The 23,910-nt window shown below is 43.0% G+C and overlaps 1 protein-coding gene across 1 annotated transcript in view; it reads left to right on the top strand.

Moving 5' to 3' along the window:
- The window catches only part of ZC3H15 (zinc finger CCCH-type containing 15), a 79,335-nt gene that overhangs the window by 37,913 nt on the left and 17,512 nt on the right, over positions 1-23,910 (top strand). The window contains exons 7-8 of the mRNA XM_073633079.1: positions 18,412-18,558; positions 18,662-18,763. Of these exons, the coding sequence (XP_073489180.1) occupies positions 18,412-18,558; positions 18,662-18,763 (249 nt within the window). The remainder of the gene's footprint in view (positions 1-18,411; positions 18,559-18,661; positions 18,764-23,910) is intronic.

Here is a 23,910-nt window from a genome sequence, read left to right as displayed (position 1 = left end):
TCTCGATCTCTCTCTCTCGATCTCTCTCTCTCGATCTCTCTCTCTCGATCTCTCTCTCTCGATCTCTCTCTCTCTCGATCTCTCTCGATCTCTCTCGATCTCTCTCGATCTCTCTCGATCTCTCTCGATCTCTCTCGATCTCTCTCTCTCTCTCTCTCTCTCTCGATCTTTCTCTCTCGATAAAAAGATCTCTCTCTCTCGATCTCTCTCTCTCTCTCGATCTCTCTCTCTCGATAAAAAGATCTCTCTCTCGATCTCTCTCTCTCGATAAAAAGATCTCTCTCTCTCGATCTCTCTCTCTCTCTCTCTCTCTCTCGATCTCTCTCTCTCGATCTCTCTCTCTCGATCTTTCTCTCTCGATCTCTCTCTCTCGATCTCTCTCTCTCGATCTCTCTCTCTCGATCTCTCTCTCTCTCGATAGATAGATAGATAGATAGATATCTCTCTCTCGATAGATAGATAGATATCTCTCTCGATAGATATAGATATAGATATATATATATATATATATATATATATATATATATATATATATATATATATATTCTATCTATTTTCATGCTTATGATAATTTTCCTGCACGGTATTTATGATTGAGTCATTTTTAAACAATATATTGTTATGTATTCATACAAAACAAAACGTTACATGACATTAAAATACAGATTTTGTGTTACATAAAATTAAGAATTTCAACTGAAACACTCGCTAATGGGAGTGTTGTACCTTTTGAAATGATAAACTTCCCAGACATATAACCATACATAATAGTTATATATAGATTGGTTGACAAAACAAATGTTACATAAAATTAAAAAAATTTGGGCTACATAAAAGCTTGAATATCTATTGAAACACCCGCTAAATGGGAGTTTAGTACCTTTTTGAAATGACATGGCAATGGTAAACTTCCCTGTAGAATCAATAACCTTGTAAAAATGACAATAAGACAGAACGTCTTTTTTTTTTTCTCTCCACAATTTCAACCATTACTATACTGCAGGTAAGTAAGTGGTTAAAACGTGAAATAAAATGAGACGTTTGTTATGCAAATGAAAAATATTGCAAATTGAATCTTTAGAGAAAAATCTACAAGGCGGTTGCTGATTCGAGGGAAATAGTTCTCCAACTGTATAATAATCAATAAGTAAATATTTAAGGTAACTCAATGTATATAAAGTAAAATTCAACACAACATAATTACCCGTTCCAAAATAGCTACTGGTCTGAATTGCTGGTTACCAGAGTTTTTAGACTGGCTGCCGTGGCTTTCAAAATGGCTACTCTTAAAGAGGAATTACTTGCGACCTCAGAGTTTCAAAGCATAAGGTGTCCAGGAATCTTCATGAATGTAGAGGTATGAGTTGATGAATGGAGCGTGTGTGTCTGAGTGTCCCTCATAGCATCTATCCTCATCCTAAATACTATGTTGGACAATAGGATCATAAAAATTTATAATAATCTAAGCCCAAAAGGTATGACTTCTTTTCCATTGGTTGAAAAAAAATCTAATGATTAACTTATCACCTTCCACCACTAGGCATGTCTGAGGGCAGAAAAACGTGTAAATAATATGTTCTATTTTCATAATGTGTGTCTGTTTGTATATTGGTATTGGGGGGTGTGTGTGTGTGTGTGTGTGTGTGTGTGTAATAAATATGTATACACATAACGGAAAGTATTCAGACCCCCTTAAATTTTTCACTCTTATATTGCAGCCATTTGCTAAAATCATTTAAGTTCATTTTTTTTCCTTATTAATGTACACACAGCACCCCATATTGGCAGAAAAACACAGAATTGTTGACATTTTTGCAGATTTATTAAAAAAGAAAAACTGAAATATCACATGGTCCTAAGTATTCAGACCCTTTGCTCAGTATTTAGTAGAAGCACCCTGTTGATCTTGTTATGGAAATGATTAAGAGCTCCAATCGAGCCCAAGGTTATCTGCTGCTGTCTCTAATTTGAAAGTGTTGATATACATGCATATAAAAGTAAACACTCTGAGACACGCTCAGCTCCGTTACTTCTTACACTTCTAATTTATTCAAGGCGGTGCTAATGTTTTATACACACAAATACGTCATTGCTATGTTAGTCTAATAGGTACATCTCATTGGTTAAGATAGAAAAAGAAAATGGAGAATCTTCATAACGAGGTCTGGCTGTCTTTGGTTTTATCTTCAGTTCCGCGTTCTTCTGATGTGTGGGATGCAGGGGGTACCCGCCATCTTGAGAAAATATAGGAACAGAGCAAACCTGTATACTTATATAATGAGTAAGGAGAAAAATATGTATGCACATAAGAAAATAGACATTTTCAGATTACTATTATTATTATCTACATCACATTCCTTCACAATCCCCCCTAAAATGACTATTTTCTCTTTTCTGTCCCTAATACTAAAGGTCCTTTTAGCCTGGCCCTTCTCCTCAGCAACTCTTTTTGGCTGTATATAGAATTGGGCAGCAACTGTTCACTTCCCTCCTCGATACAGCTGGAGAGGTGCAGTCAGGCGCTATCTATCCCTGTAACCCTATAGGATTGTGAGGTTATGGACAGGGAGTGACTGTAGAGAAGTGAAGGGTTTGTCATCTTCCATCATAAGGGGGTCCTCTTCTTCTTGGTGGAGAAATGTAGGTGTGCTATTGTCTACAGCCTTGTTCATTAACTTTTTTACAAAAGGTAGAATACAGCATACAATCAGGGCTAAAAGAACCAGGATTATTAATACCGTTACCCCTATCTGGACGAGCACCTTCTGCCACCCACTCATCCAGCTAAAGTATTGATCCCATGGGTCTGTGATACCTGAGTTCTTCTTCAACTCTAGTGACAGATCTTCTAATTTCTTTATAGCTAAAGTAACCTTACCATTTGGGCCAGTATTATCAGGAATGTATGTGCAGCAAGTTCCTGTTTTTTCTATCATTTTACAGACACCCCCCTTCTCGGCTAACACCATGTCTAAGGCCATCCGGTTCTGGATTGTCATGTAGGAAGTGGGGGCTAACTGGTCAGCAATTCCCTGGAGGGCGTCTTTAGTGTAATTTACGAATCTCTGTTGGTTATAGTATATGTAATTAATCCAATCTACATTCTTATTGACAGTTATTATAGGGATCAGAGACTCAAAACCAGCTTTTACCTGGTCCCTGGCTTTAAATTCATCAGGTACCCCCCTTGGGACCCCTATGGCATCTATGTATACATGAGGGTCAAAGCTTCCGGAGAGAGCTGCTCGCTTCCTCCTCTGACTGTGTGCTGGGTCAGTGTATGTATCAGGGGTATCTTCAGTTAAGATATGGAGGGGCATAATGACCTTTGCAAGGGCACATTCACCAGTCCAGATTCCTTCTAATCTGGTCCTGATTTTTAGGTCCCCGCAAATCCAATACACATCACCAAGTGACTGGATTTGGTTCTGTGTTAACTTCCCCGGGACCTCACTGTAGGTGGAGCAGTACCCTTTGGTGAAATTACCCAGGAACCTTCCCTTACCCTGGTAATTAGAGTAACAGGTATAATTCCCGGGATATATGGTGATGCCCTCTCCAGGCTTTGGATTTTTGATAACTATAGGATACTCCTTTTTCCACATTTCACACACAGTGTGATTGGTGGATGTATTAGTGAACAGACTGAGGAAACATTCCTCACTGTCTTGTGGTATCTGGAGAGGGACTGTCCCTAAGTGTGGCCTGGCACTACCACAAACATAGCAGTTACTTCTGTTATGTTGGTTTGCACTGAATCTCATCCACTCAAGCCACAGATTAGTGTCAGAGAACCCGGTTTCAGCTGCCATCGTCTCTTCAAAGGTTGGGTTTACCATTGCTACCATGTCCTTTATAGCAGTGATAGAAGGTTTAAGGGGATTCGTTATTGCCTTTGATACGTTATACATGTCTTTTAGGTAAAATTTTGCTATCGGAACACCATGCGATGGGTACCTGCCTAACCAGTAAAGTCCTGCATCACCAGAAGTGGGATTCTCAATGTTCAAGACCAGTCTTTCTCCGTCATCACTACACCCTGACTTCCAGATGGACATGCGCTTAATGAGGGGCTTGCCAATGTGATCTTTCCTTTTTAAGGCACTCTGTGGTTGATATCCCCAGCCTGCTCCAGTACTCCATCCCACTGATCCCCAATAGTCACAATTTTGTCCCCAAAAATCATCCGTTACACATATGTATATCTGATCTGGGCAAATCGCCATGCAGGCCCGCTTTGCCCAACCTGGTTCATACCTTTTGCAATATCTGGGTATTATGCTACAAAAATCAAAGGTAAACGCAACCACTTGTGTGTTGGATGAGTTGTACCAAAATGTAGTGATACCATCTATCTTGGTGATGGCTGCCTGTTGAGTACCTGTTTTGGTGATAACTATCTGCTGAGCTTCTACCAAACTTATTAGACAAAGGATATACGCCACAATCATTATGGCACAAGTAGAGTCTTGTCTTCAGAAGATGGGGCTTTCTTGCAGTGGGAGGCGTGTATCCAGGTGCTTTTCCCTTCTAGCTTGACTGATGTAGCTGTGGTCAGCAGCACCTGGAATGGTCCATCATATCTTGGATCAAGGGAATTTTTCCTCGTGAATTTCTTCACTAACACCCAGTCTCCTGGTTGAAGACTGTGGGTTCCCAAGTCTATATCTGGATCTGGAATGGAGGAAAACACTCGAAAATGGATATTGGTTAATTCCCTAGACAAACGTGTGACATAGCTAGTTAACACATCAGACTGCAACTGTAACTGTTGTGGAAAATAACAACCAAGTCTGGGGGCTGAACCAAACAAAATTTCATAAGGGGATAGGGCATGTTTCCCCCGGGGGGTGTGTCTGACACTGAATAGGGCAATGGGCAAACTGTCTGGCCAACTCATGTTAGTCTCTTGGGCCATCTTTAACATCCTGGTTTTTAGTGTCCCATTCATCCTTTCTACCTTCCCACTACTTTGAGGGTGATATGGGGTGTGTAGTGCCAACTGAACCCCCAATGCTGCCCAAATCTCTTTTGTTAAGGGTTGCTGTGAAGGCTGGGCCCTGATCGCTCTCTATCACCTCTGGAACCCCAAATCTGCATACTATCTCACTTAGTAGTTTCTTAGCCGTGGTCTTGGCTGTCATGTTTGTAACGGCATAGGCTTCTGGCCAGCAGGAGAACATGTCCACCACTATTAGGGCGTATTCATATTGGCCACTTCTTGGCATCTGTATATGGTCAATCTGTATCCTCTGGAATGGATAGAGGGGTTTCGCCAAATGCTTCTGTGGCGTCTTTTCTGTTCTCCCCGGATTACATTTTGCACATACTGCACATGAGGCGCAGTAATTTCTGGTTAAGGTGGTTATCCCTGGGGCCCAGTAGTATTTGCTGATCAATGATTCCATTAAGTTTTTAGAGAGATGTGCAGGTCCATGCGCCCATTGGACAACTGCTGGATACATATATCTTGGTAAACAAGTTTTCCCTCTCATCAAGTACAGATCTCCATCGTGGTCCGCTCCTTTATCGATCCATTCTAACTTTTTTTCTGTGTGAGCAGCCCCTTGCATAGAGGCTAAGTAATGCTGGTCAGATGGCACATGCACCGCCAAAAGCATTTGCGCTGAGGATTCACTCTCCATTTTGGCCACTTCAGCCATTTTTCGATGGTTTCTTGCTGCCTGTTTAGCAGTTATATCTGCCAAGTGGTTCCCTCTGGCCTCTTGCGAATTCAGTTTGCCGTGTGCTTTAACCTTCAAGACAGCCACTTGGTCAGGCAGGAGTAATGCATCCATTAAATCCTTGATGGCTGGGCCATGTTTCACCGGTGTTCCGGCTGCTGTCAGAAATCCTCTGGCCCTCCAGATAATACCGAAGTCATGAGCTACTCCTAGGGCATACCTTGAGTCTGTGTAGATGTTGGCTCTTTTACCTTCTGCTATCTTACATGCTGCAGTGAGAGCTTGGAGCTCTGCTTCCTGAGCAGATACAGTTGGCGGTAACGCTTCTGCTTGTAGAATTTCAGATTCAGAGGTTACAGCATAACCTGTGTGATACTTGCCTCCTTCATCTGCATATCTGGAGCCGTCCACAAAAAGTGTGTAGTCAGGGGTTTCCAGAGGAATTTCACTCACTGTCGGAAAATGTGTGGTATCCATGCGCATCATTTCAAGGCAGTCATGTGGAATAGTACAGGGGTCTCTTCTTTCGCCTTCTGCTTCTTCTTTTTCTCCCCCCTCAAAAAATGGCAAAAGGGTGGCCGGGTTGAGAGTGAGACACCTTTGGAGGGTCACATTGTCAGGAAGGAGGAGGGAGATGTGCAACCGTAGATGTCTGGCCGTGGACAAGTGTCTGGGTTGCACCTGATTCAGGATGGCAGCAATATCATGCGGTGCCAGAAGAAGCAGGGGATGTGCTAAAACGAGATCTGAAGTCTTGTCCAGCAGAGCTTGAGCAGCAAAGACAGCTCTTAAACAGACAGGGCCACCCCTTGCCACAGGATCCAAGTGGCAAGAATAATATCCAATGGGTCTGGTCCGTCCTCCGTGTTCTTGGGCTAGGACCCCTGTGGCGTGGCCTTTTCTTTTCCGACACAAACAGTTTGAAGAGTTTCCCATAATCTGGAAGGCCCAAAGCAGGAGCGATGGATATTGCCTGCTTCAGAAGAATAAAATTGTCCAGAGCCTCACTTGACAGGGTAAATGGCACAGACTTGAGGGCATCATAGAGTGGTTGCATAAGGATTGATGCATCCGGGATCCACGCCCTACAGTAAGATATGAGTCCAAGAAAAGCATGCAGTTGTTTAGCTGCTTTGGGTTGGGGAATATCCTGGATTGCAGCTACTCGGTCCGATGTGAGATGTCTCGCACCCTTGGAAATGCAGTGGCCCAAAAAGATGACTGCTTTGGAACACCGCTGCATTTTGTCTTTGGAGGCTTTACAACCTTGTTCCGCAAGGTAGCATAGTAGACTTTCTGAATTTTCTTCTGCAGCGCTTTGATCATCTGCGCAAAGGAGAAGATCATCCACATATATGAGGAGAGTCACAGCAGAGTGTTCTTTTTGCCATGTATCAAGTATGGAGGCTATGGCTTTGGCAAACTGACTCGGAGAATTTTGCGCCCCTTGTGGCATAACTGCCCAGGTGTACTGTTGTCTTTCGTGTGAGAAAGCAAAGAGATACCTGCAAGAAGGATGCAGGGGTACACTGTAGAATGCATTTGCCAGGTCCACTACAGTGAAGTACTCGGCCGTTGGAGGTACACCGGATAATAATGTGTGTGGATTTGGCACAGTTGGGGTGTCCAACACTGTGACTTCGTTAATTGCTCGCAGATCCTGCACCATCCTGTATCTGTCCGGTTCTCCCTTAGGCGTTTTCTTCTTTACAGGAAAAAGAGGTGTATTACACGGTGAGGTACAGGGAATCAAGGCTCCATTCTGCACCAAGGCAGCTACATGTTTTGAGATAGCTTCTGATTGAGCCAACTTAAGTGGGTATTGTGGTTTCCGGGGCAATAATACGCCCTCTTTGAGCTTGACTGAGACTGGTGGCACTTTTAAATGACCAATGTCCTCCGGCCCTGTGGACCATAGGCACGCAGGGATTCTGTCAAGTACTTCCTGTGGTATTGAACTTGGAGTTATTGTTTCATGAAGTGTCATCATGAGAGGCAGAGAACACAAGGCAGATGAGTCGTCCAAAGATAAGGGGGTATGTAACTTCACCCCCCCCCTTCAGGGGTGAATATGATTGAAGCCTGTAGTCTGGACAGCACGTCAGCTCCTAGCAGATTTAAGGGACATGTAGAGGAGACTACAAATCTGGCAAGTAAATCAGGAAATGTTCCCACCTGTAGTGGCTCAGTAAGTGGACTGGAGCGGGGTACCCCATCCACTCCTACACAGGAAACATCAATAGTAGAAAGGAAAGAATTATCAGGCAGGTCCACAGCCCTCAACACGCTTCTGGCTGTACCCGTGTCAATGAGAAAGGTGGTAGGTTTGCCTTGTATGGGTAACGTGACCTTTGCTAGGGGTCCCCCAGTTCCACTTGAGGACACTGCCATAAGGGGTGACACGGGTTTGCCCATTTCCTAGTGAGAGCTGGGGCGTGGTGGTGGTGGTGGTTCATGTCCCCGTTGCCCTGCATAGGGTTCCCTGCCTCGTTTGGGATATTTTGGGGCTCTGCATTCTTTCCTTAGGTGACCCCGTTTCCCACAGTTGTAACAGGTGATCCTTTCCCTGGTATTGGGCAGTGGTGGTGGACGAGTGTAGGTGGGATCTTCGTCATGGGTTACCATGAGGGGCGTTGGTTTTTTACCTTTTTTGATTTTCTATACCTCTGGCCACCAACAATAAATCAGACATTTTCATTGAACGGTATTCAGGGCGGGCCACCATCAGGCATTTTCTAACATCCTCCTTGAGTCCTGAAACAAAAGCAGTTGATAACATGTGTGTGTGTGCCTTTTCATAATGGGAGAAGCCCAGATCATCAAAGGCCTGTATGAGTCTAGCATGATACTTCTCCACAGACTCCCCTTTGTCTTGGGCAATATCTTGGATTGTGGTAGTCTGGTCTGCCAATTTCTGCTTTGCCCAATCACGGAGTTGTGCACAGAACTCCGCACCTGAGGTGTATGAAGTGGCGCTTGTCAGGCAGGCATCATTGAAGGCCATCTGCATGACCGGCCAAAAGACATGTCCTGCTTTGATTTGGCATAGGCTGATCAAGTCTCTCCAGGCAGCTGAGTAAGTTTCTTGTATCTGCACTATCCTGCGGTAGAAGGGCATTGGCTGCTTCTCTGGGTCAGGCAGACTTGTCACTAAGGCCGCTGCTTGTGATGGAGTAAAAGCGACATACATCACTGGTGCCCCTTCTGGTAACCGAGACTGTTGTTGTTGCGGGGGCTGGGAAGGGACACTGTTCCTTATGGTTGCCAGCATGTGTTTAAGATCCTCTTTAAACTGTGAGTCTGGAACTGGATTGGGGGTTAAATCAGCAGGTGGTCTTGCTGCCTGTTGTTGGTCTTCCCACTCAGATGCTTCTTCATCATTAATATATCCGGCTTGTGAATGTGGTGCTTCCGTATTGGGGAAGACAGGTGTGTGGAAGGAACCATCCCTGTTTAAAACAGGGAGGACTGGGTACAGGCGGTGTTTGAGCTCACTGGGTGTACCAAGATGGCCTCCGGCAGGAAGTGCACTGGGCTGGGCAGTGAGTGAAGGCATGGGTGCACCAAGATGGCCGCCGACAGGAAGTGCACTGGGCTGGGCAGTGAGTGAAGGCATGGGTGCACCAAGATGGCCGCCGGCAGGAGTTGTCACAGTGGGCTGTGCTTGGGCTGGGAGGGAGAGAAGGGAGTGGATGTCAGGTGGAGGGCAGGGTTGTCCCTCCCTTCTCTCAGTCCAGGTTTTTTGATAGGGGGGTGGTTTAGGCACATTATCAATTCTGTGATAAACATACATAATACAATTGGCATCTTTCTTGATTTCCTCTTCAATCCAACCCTCGTTGTGCAATGCCTTTGCAGTCCTATACCAAGCTTCTGCCACAGCCAACAAGCCGTTATCACACAAAACCCCCCTTTGTTCTCTTATCAGCACACGCCATTCCTCTGCTTGTAGCCTAGCAACGTAATCTGTGAAACCACAAACTTTCATTAATTTGGAAAACCGTTTAACTGCTTCACTGCCCTCCCTCCTCTTCACAATATCACAAGCTAGGATTCCTTTCTCCGGTTTAGAGTTGTTCTGACCCATCTCCCCCTCCTCTCTCAGGGCCTCCTAAGACGTAACCAAGGTCTCTAACTCTGTTTTGTTCGTCTGCCGCAGTCTCGGCTGACGGTGTGAAGGGGGAATGAGGACAACTGATGGTTTGATAACCCTCCTCTCTGGCTCTCTGTTCTATCACTTCGAGGGTCTGCCCAAACCCCCCCTGTCACCGGGTAATGTACGTTTAATCTCAGTACAAGCACGTCAGGGGTAGTAGGGAGCAACGGCTTGTGACCCAACAGATCCTTCGGGTAGCCTCCTTCTCTGACTTTCACCAGTCCCCAACCCCTCTCATGTATAGCAAACAGTAAACCACAAATACACTCAGGACAGGACATTACACCTGCCACTCTCTGAACCGTAAAGCCTCAGCAGGCTAAGATAACCACAAGGGCAGACCACCCTGCAAAAATAAACCCGTTTATAGACGTTTTTTCTACAGCTCTACACCAAGAGGCCGACAACTCTTCTTGGGGTGAGACTTCTGTAACACTTTCAGACTGCAAAGCCAGCAGCTGAGATAACCCTCAAAGGTTCGTCGAACCCAGAGTAACCCGTCTATAAACGCTTGCTACAAGGGAAACCATCTCATACCAGAGGCCGAAAGCTCATCTGGAGATGAGACCACACATTCACACATGTAGCACTTTTAGACTGCTGAGTTTCGTAGCCCAAAGAATGGCAGACAGTGAACAAAAAAATACAGTCAGCAGAAACCCATTGGCAGGTTCGTTAAAACAACCTCAGGCGAGGATTTACCTGCCTCTAAGACAGTCTCAGCATCCCGACAGAATCCAGCCGTCAACCGAAAGATAAGAAAGTCGTACAGTGGTAAGAATATAAATCAAACTCACCGGTACTGTTAGGGCTGCGCAAACCCCACTCTCATCAATCGATTAACGCCCGAATGCTTGTCGCGGTATAACTTCGACTGTAGCCTGAGGTCCCGGGTTTCGGCACCATCTGTTATGGAAATGATTAAGAGCTCCAATCGAGCCCAAGGTTATCTGCTGCTGTCTCTAATTTGAAAGTGTTGATATGCATGCATATAAAAGTAAACACTCTGAGACACGCTCAGCTCCGTTACTTCTTACACTTCTAATTTATTCAAGGCGGTGCTAATGTTTTATACACACAAATACGTCATTGCTATGTTAGTCTAATAGGTACATCTCATTGGTTAAGATAGAAAAAGAAAATGGAGAATCTTCATAACGAGGTCTGGCTGTCTTTGGTTTTATCTTCAGTTCCGCGTTCTTCTGATGTGTGGGATGCAGGGGGTACCCGCCATCTTGAGAAAATATAGGAACAGAGCAAACCTGTATACTTATATAATGAGTAAGGAGAAAAATATGTATGCACATAAGAAAATAGACATTTTCAGATTACTATTATTATTATCTACATCACATTCCTTCACAATCTAATACAGCCATGAGTCTTTTTGGGAAAGATGCAACAAGTTTTTCACACCTGGATTTGGGGATCCTCTGCCATTCATCCTTGCAGATCCTCTCCAGTTCTGTCAGGTTGGATGGTAAACGTTTGGCCCAGCCTGAGGTCCTGAGCACTCTGGAGAAGGTTTTCGTGCCCCTGGAAGACGTCATCTGTGACGAAACGGCGTAGGGAGGAGCGGCGTGCTGACTTCACCACATACCGCGCTAGTCCCGGAAGCTGCGAGCAGCATTCGAGAGCTGGCCGCCTCGTGTTTTTATTCCTACGCTATATATCTTCAGCATAACTAGGAAACCCCGTGCGGAGAGTCTGAGGAGCCATCTATGTTTGAAAGACCCAAGGCTGGGGTTAAGAGCCACAGGCACACATGATCTCCTTAAATAAGAGATCTAACAAGCTGGTAAGCGGCAGCATTTTTGTGGGTGGAGGTACCTCTTTGTTGCACCCCATTACATTTCCCATGGTGTTGCAGTTGCACGTCATCACTATCTTGAAGATTACAAAATCATCATTTGGAAGATCACTCTACTACGGGTTGGATGCTTTCCAATAGCCTATCGGAGTGGACTTGACTCTGTTGATGATTTATCTTGTTTTATATTTTATTTCATTATTCTTTGCACATTTCACTGGTGATTGCATTCAAATTTTCATGTGACAGTGTGTTGTATGGAGTTTTTTATCTATTCGCTTAGATGAGATATAATCTTTTTATAGTCATTTCAATTTTTGATCACTAATATTACACAGCGCAGCTTTTTTTTTTCTTATGATATTTCGTCCAGGATATCCCTGTACTTGGCCGCATTCATCTTTCCCTCAATTGCCACCAGCCGTCCTGTCCCTGCAGCTGAAAAACACCCCCACAGCATGATGCTGCCGCCACCATGCTTCACTGTTGGGACTGTATTGGACAGGTGATGAGCAGTTCCTGGTTTTCTCCACACATACTGCTTAGAATTAAGGCCAAAAAGTTCTATCTTGGTCTCATCAGACCAGAGAATCTTATTTCTCACCATCTTGGAGTCCTTCAGGTGTTTTTTAGCAAACTCCATGCGAGCTTTCATGTGTATTGCACTGATTAGAGGCTTCCGTCGGGCTACTCTGCCATAAATTCCTGACTGATGGAGGGCTGCGGTGATGGTTGACTTTCTACAACTTTCTCCCATCTCCTGACTGCATCTCTGGAGCTCAGCCACAGTGATCTTTGGGTTCTTCTTTACCTCTCTCACCAAGGCTATTCTCCCCCGATAGCTCAGTTTGGCCAGACGGCCAGCCCTAGGGAGGGTTCTGGTCGTCCCAAACGTCTTCCATTTAAGGATTATGGAGGCCACTGTGCTCTTAGGAACCTTAGGTGCAGCAGAATTTTTTTTGTAACCTTAGCCAGATCTGTGCCTTGCCACAATTCTTGAGCTCTTCAGGCAGTTCCTTTTGACCTCATGATTCTCATTTGCTGTGACATGCACTGTGAGCTGTAAGGTCTTATATAGACAGGTGTGTGGCTTTCCTAACCAAGTCCAATCAGTATAATCAAACACAGCTGGACTCAAATGAAGGTGTAGAGCCATCTCAAGGATGATCAGAAGAAATGGACAGCACCTGAGTTAACTATATGAGTTTCGCAGCAAAGGGTCTGAATACTTAGGACCATGTGATATTTCAGTTTTTCTTTTTTAATAAATCTGCAAAAATGTCAACAATTCTGTGTTTTTCTGTCAATATGGGGTGCTGTGTGTACATTAATGAGGAAAAAAAATGAACTTAAATGATTTTAGCAAATGGCTGCAATATAACAGAGTGAAAAATTTAAGGGAGTCTGAATACTTTCGATCCCCACTGTATGTGTATATATAGATAGCTCTATTTATTTCAGGGACTCTGGTAACCAATACAATACACAAAGTATAAATTTGATTCATCAATATCACATAAAATGATTCTCTATATGGATAAATCTTTAATTCTTGTATATCCTATGAATACTTATTTATCTATGAAAAACACATGCTAGATGTCTATTTTTATGCAGATATAGTTACGATTTATGTCTTTCATAACAATGATTGGTATCTTTAAAACAATTATTACTTCTAATTTGTTCTACATCAAAATATTATATTTTTACCTTATGATAGATGATTATCATTGGGTCAGTAGACACTAAAGTCATAATTGTATTTATGACCTGGAATATAATATATAATTTGAATGACTTATAATCATATGTATTTTAAAATATCACTGAGTAGACAGAATTCTGATGTCTCTCAGAAATGTTTGAAATGAACTTTGGGCAGGCTCAATTTGTTTTTCGATAGAGTTCAGCTGTATACACACTCCTGGGGTCCTCACAATAATTTTTCGTTAAAGACTTTGTTTGATAATTGCTTGTATCACCTGGGAAAACAATGGTGTTTGCTGGGTTTTCACAGCTTTATTGTTGCTTCAAATGAATCCTGCTTAGGGATCATAAAATATACTTTTTGATCAGACAACCTATTTACAAATCTCTGAGTGATGAGAACACTGTTTTTACTTTAAAAAAAAAAAAAATCTCATGTGACCGCCCTGGGCTTCACCTCTGTCTTGAGGCCTAACTGACTTAACATCTCCACCTGTAGTTTATAAAATGTTTTATTTCTTCATCATAATTACAAATGTATAGATATATCTCTCTCTTAGGCCCCTTTCACACTGGGGCGGTTTGCAGGCACTATTGGCGCTAACAGCCCCTGCAAACTGACCTGAAACGGCCGCTGCTGTCTCTCCAGTGTGAAAGCCCCGAGGACTTTCACACTGGAGCGGTGCGCTAGCAGGATGGGAAAAAAATCCTGCTAGCAACATCTTCGGAGCGGTGTATACACCCCTCCTGCCCATTGAAATCGATGGGACAGCGCGGCTATACTGCCGGCAAAGCGCCTAGGGTGGGAATCTGGGCGCTGTCCTGGAAGGTTTATGGAAATAACGTTACCAGTAAGTCTAACGGGGGTTTTCCCCCTTCATCTTCCAGGACAGCTACTTGGAGAGGATGAGCAAGATCATATACCTTAGGGATGGATGACAGCCTGCAGCACTTTCCTTCCAAAGGAGAGGTCCCGGCTGGAGAGCATTTAAACTATAATGCCTGATAAACTTATAAGAGGACGGTCAAACAGCAGCTTTAGATATTTCTTCCCACGATGCTAATGCTCTTTCTGCCCAGGATGTGGCCAAGGATCTTGTAGAATGAGCCCTAACTTTGTTAGGCGGGGCTTGACCTGAGGAACTGTAAGCTGTGCAAATGGTTTCCCTAATCATCCTGGTGATGGAGCTCTTGGAGGCGCTAGACCCGTTCCTGGGGCCACTAAAAGAGTAGAAGCTGAGTGGATGTTCTAAACTCACTAGTAATCTCTATATAGTGAAGTAGACATCTTCTAACATCTAGAAAATTAATCTTTCCTTCTCCGAATTCCTGGGGGAGGTACAAAACTAGGAAGAACCACGTCCTGTGACGTGAAAATTGAAACTTTAAGTGCATAGGGTCTGGTTTAATAACCACCCTATCATCCAATTTTCTCAAAAAAAGGGTCCTTACAAGAGAGGGAAGTCAAAAATCCTACTACCCGAGGTGATGGCTAAAAGAAAAGCATTCTTCATAGTTACCAACTTTAGAGACCTCACTCAAAGGTTCAAAAGGAGCTCTGGTAAGAGCATTCAACACTAAAGGCAGGTCCCAAGGGGGTATCTGCCTAACTAACCTGGGAGTATGTCTGGTTCTCGATAAGTAAAATCTTTTTAGTAGTGGATCCTCGGCAAGTCTGACATCCCAAGAAAAGTGACAGGGCAGCAACCTGAACTTTAAGGGTACTAATGGGCCCTTTTCTACTACTTGCAGCAAAAGTAAAAAATACAAGGAATGGCGTCAAACACAGCTTTTTTTTTTTCTGCCAGGAAACAAACGTTCTTCAAACCTTACCCTAAATTTTTTTTCTCGTGTCCAACTCACTGCTGTCTAGAATAGTACTATCAACTCTTTCCAAATACATTGGGCTTTCCCTTTTTTTTTTTTTTTTTTTTTTTTTTTTTTTTATTTGAGATGTGTGTATTCTCACCCTTGTGTACTGTACTGATGTATATGCATTTGTGTGGTGGTTTGTGATGCTGTGTATTTCCTCTGTTGCCTGGTAAATAAAACTTCTTTAAAAAAAAAAAAACTCTTTCCGAACACCCTTTCAACTGTAGGATGTGATGCTCAGTGTCCAAACCGTCAAATGATAAATCCGAGGGTTTGGATAGAACATTGACCCTTATTGGAGGAGGTCCCTTCGATGCAGCAGGGGCCAGGGGGGAGCTGCTGAAAAGGTCCTCTGGGTTGAGAACCACCTCCTTCTGGGCCACTAAGGAGCTATCAGGAGTACCTCTGCTTGTTCCTGGACAATCTTTCGGATTACTAGAGGCAACAGCGGGGAGGCATATGAAAGACTGAACTTCCATGGGAAAGTCTGCGCATCTGTCCCTAAAGCCTCCAGCTTTCAAGTGAGAAGAAGACAGGGAGCTTCTGGTTTTAACTGGACACAGAGGTCCACTAAGGGTATTCGCCATCTTAGTGTGATCTATTGGAACACTTCCCTGTTCAGCTCCCAGTTCCTGCAGTTGACTCTCATCTGACTTGGACAGTCTGCTAGAAAATGTGATGTGGACAGCCCTGATTGAGGCAATATGGTTTTCTGACCAATTTAGGATCTGCTGGGTTAGGAACAGACTGTTCGAGCTGGTGCCTCCCTGCTTGTTGTATGCTATAACTGTGGCATTGTCAGAAAAGACCAACAGCTTGCCTGCTCAAATCCTCAGCTCCAGCAAAGATTAAGAAATCGTCTAGATAAGGAACTATTGAAATTTTGTGTTACTTAAAATAGGCCATGACTTCGGCAATAATTTCTGTAAAAATTCTCAGGCTGCTGAGACCAAATGGTAGATCCCTGAACCGCCCATGGCATGGTCTGTTCTCCGTGAGAATCGCAAATCTCAGGAATTTTTGATGACTCTGGGAAATTGGCATGTGAAGATAAGCATCCTGATAAAAGTAGAAACCCTGAAATTTTTGATCCTCCGGGACAGAAGAAATCTGGCCTAGTGTGGCCCGTTTTTCTCTCCTGGTCCCTGGGTCCCTGAACTCTAATTTTGTAGCCCTCTCCTATAATCTGGAGGATAAAGGGATTTTCTGTGACTTCTGCCCACTGTTTGGCCAATACCACAAAAAGGGTATTCTACCACAAGGTCTACCTCTGTTAGAAGGAAAGCACTTACTCCTTTCTGAAGACCAGGCTAAGACTTCCTCCACGTTAGAACCAAATAAATTTGCCCTCCAAAGGGAATGCCGCACAACTTGTTCTTAGAAGTAAAGTCCCCCTCCCAGGAGTTCAGCCAGATAGCTTGCCTAGCAGAATTAATAGATGCTGAGGTTCTGGCCACTGATTTAACTGTTTCAGCTGCAACATCAGCCAGAAATGCAACAGATTTAGCGACCAAGGGGAGGGAATCTCTAACCTCCTTTACTGGAGTGTCAGAGGAAAGCAAACCAGCGTCTGAACCCAAACATTCAGGTCCCTAGCCACACACCTAGAAGCCAGGGCTGGACCCAAGAAGAAAGCTGATGCATCCCAGGCTTTCTGCAGCACAGCTTCGGCCCCAGGTCAGAGACAGCCTGTGAGCTAACAGTTTCTAACCCTAAAAGGGGGGGGGACTTAGCTGAAACTGACGGCAAAGGTTCCCGAACTACTGCAATAGATTTGGAAGTGCCGGGACCAAATCCAGCCAGTCAAGTGCTAAATGACTGACAGAAGGAAACCACTTCTTTCATGGAAGGCATTAACTCCTTCATAGAGGCTACTGACTTAGAACCTGTGACAACTGAGTACAATTATCACAGAGCAGTTTCTTAGAACTATCAGGCAGCCTAGTCCTACAATTTCCACACTTTCTTTAACTTGTTTGTCAACCTGAAATAAAAAACAAAGTAAATGCACATATGGCAAGTTCCTTCCCACCTATACAGCCCTTATGCTCACAAGGCACATACATTGAGGGTAGTGTTGGAAGTGGATGCAGCCGCTGGATCAGTCTGAGCGGGTCCTCCCATCTGCAGAGATATCCTCACAATCCATAGGTGGCAGCAAACCCATGTCTGCAGGGCTGATAAATCAGCAGCCTTTGCCAAGTGAACAGTAACGTACTGAGAGGAGACCACAGCCGCCAACAGTTTAGCCGCCGCTGATTTGAACGACAAACCCAGTCTCATTGCCGCTTAAGCCTGTCTGCAACAAGTAACCTGGCGTTTTGGAAGCACGCCGCCTCCCTTCCGGTTTTGGCACCATCTTTACACGCTACCAGAAGTGTCATCGAATGCCATCTTGGTACACCCAAGGCAGGGAAAAAGGAGCAGACTACCTCCTGCAGCCTCTGAGTGCACCTGAGCTCACCACAGGCAGGACGTACAGCAAGTACCCACAAAGCAAAGGGGAGCCATTTTGGGTAGATAAAATTTTTTTGCAGACAAAGCCACAACCAGTCTGCTAACCTAAAGGGGAATCTAATAACCACAGCTACCAGACTAAAAAAGTAAAAGGAGGGGTGTGTGTGTGTGTGTGTGTGTGTGTGTGTGTGTGTGTGTGTGTGTGTGTGTGTGTGTGTGTGTGTGTGTGTGTGTGTGTTTGTTTTTTTTTTTTTTTGTTTTAATTTTTTTGCAGTCTATAACAGTGGTAGGCAACCTTTTCGGAGGTTGAGATCTACCTGGACAACAGAAGAAATCAAAGATGGGGGGGGGTTTGGGTAACTATGCCCCCTCAAAGCAATGTAGCAATGTTCCGTGTCCTTTGCACCCCCACCAATGCAATATCCTTTGTTCCTTTCACCCCTCCCCATCCCCTTCACACCCTCCCCCCCACTGTATTGTCCTCTGCGCCCCCCCTTCCCAGTGCAGTGTCCTCTGTCCCCTCCACCCCCTGCTGTAGTGTCCTCTGTACCCCTCACTGCAGTGACCACTTGCACTGCAAAACTTTCACATGAATATGATTTTACAGTTTTTTTTTTTTTTTTTTGTTTTTTTTTTTATCCTTTTTTTTTTTTTGTTTTGTTTTTTTTTTTAATCAGCATTGCAACAGTGACTTTTATACTACTTTTCTGTTGTCTGTTTAGCGAGCAGCTCTTGGGCCAAATGTTACCAGGATCACCTTAGAATCTTTTCTTGCGTGGAAAAAACGAAAAAGGAATGATCGAATAGTTAAAGCTGAAGAAGAGATGGAAAGAAGAAAAGCAGACTTTAAAGCTGGAAAATCCTTAGGGGTATACTCTCCACTCAAATAATTTAAATTGTTAGTTTTGTGTTTTTAAAAGGATTTATATAACATACATATTTTATTTTATTTTATTTTTTATTTTTTTTCAGATCAGTGGACGTGAAGTATTTGAATTCCGACCTGAGCTTGTAGACGATGATGATGAAGAAGCAGATGACACTCGGTATACAATAGAACAGGATGAAGATGAGGTATTTATTCTGTTTTGACAATATCCAATGAGATTATGTGATGAATTACTATTTACAGTCACATGAGTAAAAGGAAGTGATTTAAAACTTCTAATTGGGATTGGTGGTAGTTATTTGGGTGGGTGTGTTTTTGTTTTTGTGTTGTTTTTTTTTTTTTGTGTTGTTTTTTTTTTTTTTAATATGTGCTACAGCTGCAGTCACGACTCCTCTAATGGAGTATGTGCCATAACCTGCAGTCTGGTGGCTCCTGTAGAAATCTTCTCTACATTCAGTTCTCTTAGTGCTGAATGTCCGATGCTGCAGGGTTTATTAGCTTCTGGCCTAATACTGCAGTACATAGGAGTCCTCATGAGTACCCACCCTTTTCCATCCTCCATTAAAAAGAAACATGCATTGTTTTCAAAGAATGTTGCACATTCTATGAATGAGGGTGAGGAGGATTATTATAGAATCCTCTCCTCCATTCGGAGAAAGTGTTGCATTCTGTGAAAACAATGCATAGACTTTATCGTACAGGACACTGGGCAAGTATTTATAGACCCTGGGTTATAGGCTTGTACCATCAAGTGATTGGGCACCTGCACACTCACAAAGCTTTCAAGAACGTGCTACCCTTGGCGCCTTCCCTATACCCTACCACACTCCTTCCATCCTCAGTTTTTTGCTAGTGTCTTAAGGATGGACCTCCTTCTCCCTTAACCACTTCAGCCCCGGAAGGATTTACCCCCTTCCTGACCAGAGCACTTTTTACAATTTGGCACTGCGTCGCTTTAACTGCTAATTGCGCGGTCATGCAATGCTGTACCCAAACGAAATTTGCGTCCTTTTCTTCCCATAAATAGAGCTTTCTTTTGATGCTATTTGATCACCTCTGCGGTTTTTTTATTTTTTGCGCTATAAATGGAAAAAGACCGAAATTTTGAAAGAAAATTTTCTACTTTTTGTTATAAAAAAATCCAATAAACTTAATTTTAGTCATACATTTAGGCCAAAATGTATTCGGCCACATGTCTTTGGTAAAAAAAATGTCTAAGCGTATATTTATTGGTTTGCGCAAAAGTTATAGCGTCTACAAACTAGGGTACATTTTCTGGAATTTACACAGCTTTTAGTTTATGACTGCCTATGTGATTTCTTGAGGTGCTAAAATGGCAGTACCACCCCCCCCCCCATGACACCATTTTGGAAAGTAGACACCCCAAGGCAATTGCTGAGAGGCATGTTGAGCCCATTGAATATTAATTTTTTTTTTTTTTTTTGTCCCAAGTGATTGACAAAAAAAAAAAATTTACAAAAAGTTGTCACTAAATGATATATTGCTAAAACATGCCATGGGCATATGTGGAATTGCACCCCAAATACATTCTGCTGCTTCTCCTGAGTACAGGGATACCACATGTGTGGGACTTGGGAGCCTAGCTTCATACGGCGCCCCGAAAACCAATCACCGCCTCCAGGATTTCTAAGAGCGTAAAAATTTTGATTCACTCCTCACTACCTATCACAGTTTCGAAGGCCATAAAATGCCAAGATAGCACAAGCCCCCCCCCCCAAATGACCCCATTTTAGAAAGTGGACACCCCAAGCTATTTGCTGAGAGTCATGTTGAGTAATGTGCAGCTCTCATTTGTTTTTGAAAATGAAGAAAGACAACATTTTTTTTTTTTCCAATTTTCAAAACCTTGTGACAAAAAGTGAGGTCTGCAAAATACTCACTATACCTCTCGGCAAATAGCTTGGGGTATCTACTTTCCAAAATAGGGTAATTTGAGTGGGGTTTTGTGCCACCTGGGCATTCCATGGCCTCCGAAACTGTGATAGGCAATGAAGAGTGAAATAAAAAAATTTACGCCCTTAGAAAACCTAAAGGCGGTGCTTGGTTTTTGGGGGTCCCGTACGCTGCTAGGCTCCCAAAAAGTCTCACATGTAGTATCCCCATACTCAGGAGAAGCAACAGAATGTATTTTGGGGTGTAATTTCACATATTCCCATGGCATGTTTGAGCAATATATCATTTAGTGACAACTTTGTGGGAAAAAAAAAATTGTCTTTTTCCCGCAACTTGTGTCACAATATAAAATATTCCATGGACTCGACATGCCTCTCAGCAAATAGCTTGGGGTGTCTACTTTCCAAAATGGGGTCATTTGGGAGGGGGTTTGAACTGTCCTGGCATTTTATGCACAACATTTAGAATCTTATGTCACACATCACCCACTCTTCTAACCACTTGAAGACACAGCCCTTTCTGACACTTTTTGTTTACATGAAAAAATTTTTTTTTTTTTGCAAGAAAATTACTTTGAACTCCCAAACATTATATATTTTTTTTAAAGCGAATGCCCTACAGATTAAAATGGTGGGTGTTTCTTTTTTTTTTTTTTTTTTTTCACACTGTATTTGCGCAGCGATTTTTCAGACGCATTTTTTGGGGAAAAAACACAATTTTTAAAATTTTAATGCACTAAAACACACTATATTGCCCAAATGTTTGATGAAATAAAAAAGATGATCTTAGGCCGATTACATGGATACCAAACATGACATGCTTTAAAATTGTACACAAACGTGCCGTGGCGACAAACTAAATACATTTTTAAAAGCCTTTACAGGTTACCACTTTAGATTTACAGGTCTACTGCTAAAATTACTGCCCTCTATCTGACCTTCGTGGTGATACCTCACATGCATGGTGCAATTGCTGTTTACATTTGACGCCAGACCGACGCTTGCGTTCGCCTTTGCGTGAGAGCAAGGGGGGACAGGTGCTTTTTTTTTTTTATCTTATTTTAAACTGTTCCTTTCATTTTTTAAATTTTTTTTTAATTTTTTTTTTTTTTCATTGTTATCTCAGGGAATGTAAATATCCCCTATGATAGCAATAGATAGTGACAGGTACTCTTTTTTTTTGAAAAAATTGGGGTCTATTAGACCCTAGATCTCCCCTCTGCCCTCAAAGCATCTGACCACACCAAGATCGGTGTGATAAAATGCTTTCCCAATTTCCCAATGGCGCTGTTTACATCCGGCGAAATCTAAGTCATGAAATGCTCGTAGCTTCCGGTTTCTTTGGCCATAGAGATGTTTGGAGCCATTCTGGTCTCTGATCAGCTCTATGGTCAGCTGGCTGAATCACTGGCTGCATTCTCAGGTTCCCTGTTGGAACAGGAGAGCCAGAGAAAAACATGGAAGACGGTGGGGGGGAGGCCATTCCCTCCCACTGCTTGTAAAAGCAGTCTAGAGGCTAATTGGCCACTAGGATTGCTTTTACATGAAAGCCGACCGCTGGCTGAAAAGAATGATACCAAGATGATACCTAAACCTGCAGGCATCATTCTGGTATAACTACTCAAAGTCCAGCAACATACCAGTACGTGGGGATCGAAAGTTTGGGCACCCCAGGTAAAAATGTGTATTAATGTGCATAACGAATCAAGGAAAGATGGAAAAACCTCCAAATGGCATCAAATTACAGATTAGACATTCTTATAATACGTCGAAAAAAGTTAGATTTTATTTACACTTTCAAAATTACAGAAAACAAAAAAATGGCGTCTGCAAAAGTTTGGGCACCCTGCAGAATTTATAGCATGCACTGCCCCCTTTGCAAAGCTGAGACCTGCCAGTATCATGGATTGTTCTTAATCATCATCTGGGAAGACCAGGTGATGTCAATCTCAAAGGTTTTAAATGGCCAGACTCATCTGACCTTGCCCCAACAATCAGCACCATGGGTTCTTCTAAGCAGTTGTCTAGAAAACTGAAAATAGTTGACGCTCACAAAGCTGGAGAAGGCTATAAGAAGATAGCAAAGCGTTTTCAGATGTCAATATCCTCTGTTCGGAATGTAATTAAGAAAAGGCAGTCATCAGGAACAGTGGAAGTTAAAGCAAGATCTGGAAGACCAAGAAAAATATCAGACAGAACAGCTCGCAGGATTGTGAGAAAAGCAATTCAAAACCCACGTTTGACTGCACGATCCCTCCAGAAAGATCTGTCAGACACTGGAGTTGTGGTACACTATTCCACTATAAATAGATACTTGTACAAATATGGTCTTCATGAAAGAGTCATCAGAAGAAAACCTCTTCTACGTCCTTACCACAAAAATCAGTGTTTGAACTTTGCAAATGAACATATAGACAAGCCTGAGGCATTTTGGAAATAAGTTCTGTGGACCGATGAGGTTAAAATAGAACTTTTTGGCCGGAATGAGCAAAGGTACGTTTGGAGAAGAAAGGGCACAGAATTTAATGAAAAGAACCTCTGTCCAGCTGTTAAGCATGGGGGTGGATCAATCATGCTTTGGAGTTGTATTTCAGCCAGTGGCACAGGGAACATTTCACGAGTAAAAGGATAAATGGATTCAATAAAATTTCAGCAAGTTTTGGATGGTAACTTGATGCCATCTGTGAAAAAGCTGAAGTTAAAGAGAGGATGGCTTCTACAAATGGATAATGATCCTAAACACACCTCAAAATCCACGGGGGATTACATCAAGAGGCTTAAACTGAAGGTTTTGCCATGAACTTCACAATCTCCTGACCTCAACATCATTGAAAATCTATGGATAGACCTTAAAAGAGCAGTGCGTGACAGACAGCCCAGGAATCTTAAAGAACTGGAAGACTTTTTTGTAAGGAAGAATGGGCAAAGATACCTCAAACAAGAATTGAAAGACTCTTTGCTGGCTACAAAAAGCGTTTAAAAGCTGTAATACTTGCCAAAGGGGGCAGTACAAGATATTAACTCTGCAGGGTGCCCAAACTTTTGCAGACGCCATTTTTTTGTTTTCTGTAATTTTGAAAGTGTAAATGATGGAAATAAAATCTGACTTTTTTTGACATAATGACATGTCTAATCTGTAATTTGATGCCATTTGGAGATTTTTCCATCTTTCCTTGGCTTCGTTATGCACATTAATACACATTTTTACCTGGGGTGCCCAAACTTTCGATCCCCACTGTATATTGTAAACTTTTTTTTTTTTCATGCAGCCTGTGGGCTGAACGAAAAAGATATTGATCGGTGGGTATGCCCACCATTAGAATATCTCCCTTCATCCACCCACTTCTAATGATGGGCATACATGCACCGTTTATATATGCCGAAGCATGAGGGCATCCTCCCGCAAAAGGTAGGAGCAA

This window comes from Aquarana catesbeiana, linkage group LG06, assembly GCF_042186555.1.
Source record: "Aquarana catesbeiana isolate 2022-GZ linkage group LG06, ASM4218655v1, whole genome shotgun sequence".
NCBI lineage: Eukaryota > Metazoa > Chordata > Amphibia > Anura > Ranidae > Aquarana > Aquarana catesbeiana.
Note: the sequence above shows the minus strand (reverse complement) of the source record. Positions and strands in the feature narration are given on the sequence as shown.